The 6,864-nt window shown below is 36.3% G+C and overlaps 1 protein-coding gene across 1 annotated transcript; it reads right to left on the bottom strand.

The window, feature by feature from the left end:
* Positions 1-290: 290 nt before the first annotated feature.
* LOC127159252 (nuclear factor 7, brain-like) lies at positions 291-3,766 on the bottom strand. Its single transcript, XM_051102137.1, has 6 exons — positions 3,275-3,766; positions 2,848-2,943; positions 2,403-2,633; positions 2,302-2,324; positions 2,102-2,220; positions 291-1,015 (listed from the first exon to the last, which is right to left on the bottom strand). The coding sequence occupies exons 1-6, from the start codon at positions 3,650-3,652 to the stop codon at positions 513-515; spliced, it is 1,350 nt and encodes a 449-aa protein (XP_050958094.1). The 5' UTR covers positions 3,653-3,766; the 3' UTR covers positions 291-512.
* Between the last annotated feature and the right edge of the window lie 3,098 nt (positions 3,767-6,864).

The raw sequence follows: 6,864 nt of genomic DNA, 5'->3' as shown, positions 1-6,864 counted from the left end.
GAACACATGGAAAACCAACAAAATATTGCTAGGCACTTGCTGTGTAAGTTGCTAGGCTGTTATGGGATTACAACACTCTCCCACTGATATATTTATATTTATATTTATATTTATATTTATATTTATATTTATATTTATATTTATATTTATATTGATCAGTGAACTCACCATTATGACCTCAACCTCTTCAGCTACATTTAGAGACTGTTTAAGCTACTTTCAAGCTACACGGTTGCTAGGGTGTTTTGAGTGGTTGCTAGGCACTTGCTGTGTGGTTGCTAGTATGTTATGGGCAGGGATTCATGACACATCATTGTTTCTTATTGCTCAGATATGATTCACATGATTTATTTGAACGCTTCATGTATTTTGTATTTTTTTTTTTTAAAGATGAATAAATTTACTTGTTTTCTGATCTGATATTCAGATCAACAGTCTCTTACTCATGTGATTAAATATTGAATCATAATGAAAGATGAAAGCAGGAAGATCCAGACCTACAGGAGTAACGATTACTGACTATTGATCACTAAGATCCTCAGAGAGGAAGAATAATAACACCAGAAGAATGGTGTGAGTGTGTGAGTGAAGGTGGTTGTGAATGTGTGTAGATGTGTGTTAGTTACAGGATCAGAGAATGACACCGTTCCTCTGTCATAGTCCAGATTCACTCTCACACGATAAAGATTCTGTTTAACACGAAAACCAGAACCTGGAGACACTCCGTACGGATCATACCACACACACCAGACATCAGTCTTAAAGAAATCATATCCCTTCCTCTGGTTTGATGCTGTAGTTACTCCAAGACTCCAGACTGAACTCTGTTTAACCTCCACATCCCAGCAGTGTGTTCCTGAGTTAAAACCCTCTGAACCCAAAACACAGGAATAAAAGTCAAATCTCTCTGGATTATCAGGAACAGGTTGATTGATCCTGCTGTATCTCACACTGGTCAGATCATCAGACACAATGAGACGTGGATTTGCAGTGTTTGGATCCAGAATCACAGGAGCTGATGAGACACAATCAACAGATGCTGTTATTCTGATGTTCATATAATGATCAAGAGTGAACCAAACACAGATGATTATGAATTATGACACTCGTCCTGTTGATCAAACACATCAGACATTTTCCTCTCATCACTGTCAGTCATTCTCTGTGTGATTTATCAATACTGAAAGTTAAATCAGAAACACTGAATGATCACATACTGAAAAGATATTCATTTGATTTATGCTGTCATTTATATTCAATTATAGTGAGAAGCTGCTTTTAATACAAAATGTTGCCTTTGTACAGAACTTTACACAGTGCTGTCATATTCAAATCAGATAAACTATAATAATACAGAAGAAATAAAGTTTATATCTATATAATTTTCCTCAGTGTTTCTCTCGTATGAATCAAAGCTCTGCTTATTTATTACAAAAACACACAGTAGGTATTATTATACAGTAATGCAATCATATAATAATCTTGCTGATATTGTTAACAAAAACTACAACTAAAAATATTAATATTATTTTTTTTAAAATAAAGCTTAAATAAAACTAATAATTATTAAATGAAAATCTAACAATTAAAATTAAATGCAAATGAGAAAAGTTGTTTGGCAACTAAACATAAATTAACTTGCGGGAATCGAAAGTACTTGAAGCGAAAATTAGGCATGGGGCATTCATGGCCTAACTTCATAACTTGAAGCACTTGAAGCAAAACTGAAATAAAATTATTTATAATTATACATATTAAATTTGACACTAAAATGTAAAAATAAACCCAAATTTAAATATAGATAAAACAAGAAAATATATAAACATAGAATATTTTGTGTGTGTGTAAAGATTTTTGTCAGTTTGATCAAATAAACTGTCTTAAAAACAGCTGAAATCACTTCTGTGTCTTTAATTACACTGAAAATGAAGGTCAAGCATATTGAATTCTGGGATTCATTATTTCTAAAAGTGATCTGCTGATTTTGGTGCAGTAGATCATCTGTTTATTCACACATAATGCTGAAATCTGTAAATATTCCCCATCATGCATCATTTCCAGTGTGTGTGTGTGAGCTCAGATGTTCTGCAGTCAGACTCACTGTTCTGGACGATGTCCTGCATCTTCTTCCAGACTCTGAACGGCAGGTTGCCCAAGTAACGTGGCACATGAATCAAAGCTCCAGAAGGCGTCTGTGGATCCGGCTGTGAGATCTGGACTCTGGAAGAACATTCAGGAGTCAGAACTGCAGTGGATTTGGATCAGAAGCAGAGAGACCAGAGACACCAGCAGATCACTCACCTTTCCATTGAGACTGGAAACTCCTGCAGAACAAACACACCATTGATCATCAACAACTCAATCAATCAATCAATCAATCAATCAATGATCTGAAATCAGACCTTTAGAAAGCAGACATCACTGGCTTTCATCATCTCCTCCGTGTCTTTGATTGTGTGTGAAAGAGCTGAGATGTGTCTGTTGATCTCCTCCAGCTTCTCCTTCATCATCTGCTTCTTCTGCTCCTCTTCCTCCCTCAGTGCAGTGATTGTAGCTTCTTCTTCATCTCTGAGAAACTGATGAAGCTTCTCAAACTGCTGTTTAATCTGACGCTCTGTGTGCTCAGCTTGAGACTGAAATCAAACCACATTCACTTCAATCATCTCCATCAACACACATCAACACAATCAACTCAGATACAGACATATAACAGATCCAGAAGCAGATTGATGATCATCATTTACAAAAATAATCAACTGGAGTCCATTATATTAAATATATCAGATCATAACTGTATATAGTGATCCTACAGCTGTAATGAAAATGACTCTGATTCTGTTTCCTCACCTTGATGTGTTGAACTGTTTTCTTAAACTCTCCTTTCATTTTTTCATTGTGTTTTAGTTTCTCCTGTAATGATTTCAGTGCTGTATTGAGCTCCTCCTAGAATTAAACAAAATAAAAATACATAAAACACCAGATTAGAGTGAAAAAAGAAGAGAAGACGATACAGTGATATGATCCATAATGATACAGTTTGTTACAGTGAAAATGCAAATTACAGTTTGTAAAAGGAAAAGTTATTTATTGAAGTAAAATGCTTATTAAATACCAACTGAGCATGTGTAAAAATGTTTTGCCCCCATAGTTACTGATTCACCAAATCTGTGAAACTGCATTGATAATGGGGTTCAGATCACTGCAGTCCTGTTCAATCAAATCAACACTTAAATAGGACTTTTTAACAGGAAGTTCAAAAACTCATTTGTCTTACCTTGTATGATGAAACCACTTCACCGATTGGTCTGAATTTATGATTGTCGTGTTGTTTTGAATCTCTGCACACTACACACAGCGGCTGTTTGTCCTCCAGACAGAAGAGTTTGAGTTTCTCACTGTGTAAACTGCAGATCTCATCAGATCCTGATCTCTTCAGGAACAACTCACACAAATTTTTTAATGCAAGATTAACTGGAGGTTCGGTTTTTGAGGATCTTCTCCTGCAGACAGGACACTCCTGAGTTTTCTTGGTTCTCCAGAACTGTTGAAGACACTCTTTACAGACACTGTGACTACATGATAAAACAACAGGATTCTTGAAGATTTCACAGCACACGGGACAAGAAAGCTCTTCTACAGATAGTGAATCCATTTTCACAGTTTGAGCTCCAGCAGTCGAAACTTTACTTTCACTTTCTGATTGACGGTTTCAAAAATGAATCACAAAGATCTGCTGTCTGTTCATAAACAAACGTCCCAAAAATCCTTAAGGTGTTTCTTTTTGTTCTTCACGATTCTTTGTTTTCTTTAGTAAAGACAGAAGAGAGAACGACAGAAAGGAGAACTAATGAGTCTCTTCCTGGTGAGTGTTTTAAGAGGGAAGAGTTTCTGTTAACCTTTGGGTGTGTTTAAAAAAAGGAAATTACATGATATGTGGCTAAGTATGGTGACCCATACTCTGAATTTGTGCTCTGCATTTAATCCATCCCATATTACTATTGCTGCTGTGCCTGGGAAGCAGTTGGGGGTTAAGTGCCTTGCTCAGGGGACTCTCCTCAGTCATGGTATTGAGGGTGGAGAGGGCACTGGTTATTCAGTCCTACCACTTTCAATCCCTGCTGGACTTGGGACTCGAAGCCACAATCTTTCCGTAACAAGCACGACTCCCTAACCATTAGGCCATGGCTGCCCCCCTTTAAACAGGTCAGACATGGTCAGATATGGACATATAAAGCAATTGCTAATATTGTTATGTTTTTGAGTAATTTTTCGTCTCTGTATTCTTTTCTCTGAGTCTTTTCTCTTCCTCTGCCGTTTTCCCGTTCTTTTTTGTCTCGGTCCCTCTTACTTTCACTTTCGCAGGTGACGTGTGGATTGGTCGTCTCACTTGTCAATCATACGGGACGAGCTGATGGGTGTGATGATGTGAGGGGGTTGTTCTTCAATCGCGTTTGCTGACTGATGTTTAGCGTGCTAGATAATGAAGTAAATTAGATTATTAGATTAGATTATTGTTTGTAATGTGGTTTGACTGCCATGTAAAACAGCTTACCTACAGTTCTACAGTATCTGGCTGTCCTGAAACTCATTATCCGTTCCGTCTGAGAGGTTCAAAATGCTTTTCAAAGATGTGTTAAAACTGGATGGAGGTGAAGGCGTAGGTAAGTTATGTCACGTGTACATACATGGTGCACAGTTGACTTTGCTTTTTAGACACACTAGGCTTTGTGCCACCTTCAGTTTTTTTTTTTTTTTTTTTTTTTGTTTGTTTGTTTGTTTGTTTTGGTTAGTGTAGCTGAGTTTCGACGTCTCGGACTTGAATATATTTTTCCTTTTCATATTTTTCTTTACTTTAGTTTAGGATTAGACCAAAATTTGTTTGTAAGATTTCTTTTGGTTTTGTTGCTTTCTTTCCTTTATCCAAGTTCCCTTCATCCTCCCCAGTGGATGAGTGTAAGGTTGGCAATGTCCGAATTGGTCTGATGTTTCCCTTCTCAGTCCCTACACTTTTAACAACCTATGAAGGGTCATAACAATAAATGTGAAGATATATGTGACCCTGGATCACAAAACCAGTCATAAGGATCATTTTTTTAATTTCTATTTGAAAATCTGAAATCTGAGGATGCAAATGAAGCTAGCAATGCATATCACTAATCAAAAATTTTGTTTTTTTTATTTATGGTAGGAAATTTACAAAATATCTTCATGAAACATAATCTTTACTTAATATCCTAATGATTTTTTAAAAGAAGAATCGATCATTTTGACCCATACAATGTATTGTTGGCTATTGCTACAAATATACCTGTGCTACTTAAGATTTTTTGGTTGGTTTTGTGGTCCAGGGTCACATATCTGTAATTTCATTGTTTGTTAGAGACATATATAATGAAGTATATGTTCAAACATGTGGATAATATAGTCTATTATTAAAATTAAAGGCCACTTAATTACACCTAAAAGTATACACCTTCATGACTGTTTCTTAACACATTCAAGTGCACTTTTTAAATATACACTTTGTAGTAATGGCTAATAGTAATAAATAATAATAATGAATAGTTTAATAAAAATAAATAATAAATAGTTTAATTTAAATGTGCATTTTAAACAATTTAGTAGTGCTGTAAAGAAGTACATTTATTTTAATGTTTTGACTAATATACTAAAGCAAGTGAAATAAAGGATTCACCTTTAACTTAAGAGTGTTGTTCAATATTACATTTGCTAATATATGTAATATTAAATGTGTTTATTGCATATTATACACCAATCAGGCATAACATCATGAGCACTGACAGGTGAAGTGAATAACACTAATTATCTCTTCATCACCTGTTAGTGGGTATGATGTATCAGGCAGCAAGTGAACATTTTGTCCTCAAAGTTGATGTGTTAGAAGCAGGAAAAATAGGCAAGTGTAAGGATTTGAGCAAGTTTGACAAGGACCAAATTGTAATGAATAGACGACTGGATCAGAGCATCTCCAAAACTGCAGCTCTTGTGGGGTGTTCTTGCTCTGCAGTGGTCAGTATCTATCAAAAGCGGATCAAAGAAGGAACAGTGGTGAACCGGTGACAGGCTCATGGACAGCCAAGGCTCACTGATGCATGTGGGGAGTGAAGGCTGGTCCGTGTGATCCGATCCAACAGACGAGCTACTGTAACTCAAATTGTTCAAGAAGTTAATGCTAGTTCTGATAAAAACCACACAGCAGAGCACGTCTTTACAGTGCTTCAGGAAAGTATTCACAGCACTTCACTTTTTTACATTTTGTTATGTTACAGCCTTATTGCAAAATGGATTAAAATTTTCCTCAATATTCTACAAACAATATACCATAATGACAATGTAAAAGAATTCAAATTTTTGCAAAAGTATTACAAATAAAAAACGAGAGAAAAAAAAATCATGCATAAATACTTTTTGGCACCAATTACAGCCTCAAGTCTTTGTGAGTTTTTTATGCTACAAGCTTGTCACACCTATTTTTGTCAGTTTCTCCCATTCTTCTTTGCAGGACCTCTCAAGCTCCATCAGGTTGGATAGGGAGCGTTGGTGCACAGTCATGTTCAGATCTCTCCAGAGATGTTCAGTCTGGTTCAAGTCTGGGCTCTGTCTGGGCAACTCAAGCACATTCACAGAGTTTCCCTGTAGACATTTCTTGGTTATCTTGGCTGTGTGCTTAGGGTCGTTGTCCTGTTAAAAGATGAACCGTTGCTACAGTCTGAGGTCCAGAGCACTCTGGAGCAGGTTTTCATCAAGGATGTCTCTGTACATTGCTGTATTCATCTTTCCTTAGATCCAGACGAGTCTCCCAGTTCCTGTTGCTGAAAAACATCCCCACAGGATGATGCTGCT

This window comes from Labeo rohita, unplaced genomic scaffold (genome assembly GCF_022985175.1).
Source record: "Labeo rohita strain BAU-BD-2019 unplaced genomic scaffold, IGBB_LRoh.1.0 scaffold_2032, whole genome shotgun sequence".
NCBI classification, from domain to species: domain Eukaryota; kingdom Metazoa; phylum Chordata; class Actinopteri; order Cypriniformes; family Cyprinidae; genus Labeo; species Labeo rohita.
Note: the sequence above shows the minus strand (reverse complement) of the source record. Positions and strands in the feature narration are given on the sequence as shown.

Bases quoted from the DNA above. Each gene is read 5' to 3' on its own strand.
- LOC127159252 (XM_051102137.1), bottom strand. From the start codon at position 3,652: ATGGATTCACTATCTGTAGAAGAGCTTTCTTGTCCCGTGTGCTGTGAA. The intron at 2,325-2,402 runs GTCTGATTTCAG...TTTGTTCTGCAG, and splicing joins GTGATGTCTGCTTTCTAAAG to GAGTTTCCAGTCTCAATGGA. The intron at 1,016-2,101 runs GTGAGTCTGACT...GTGTCTCATCAG, and splicing joins GCAGGACATCGTCCAGAACA to CTCCTGTGATTCTGGATCCA.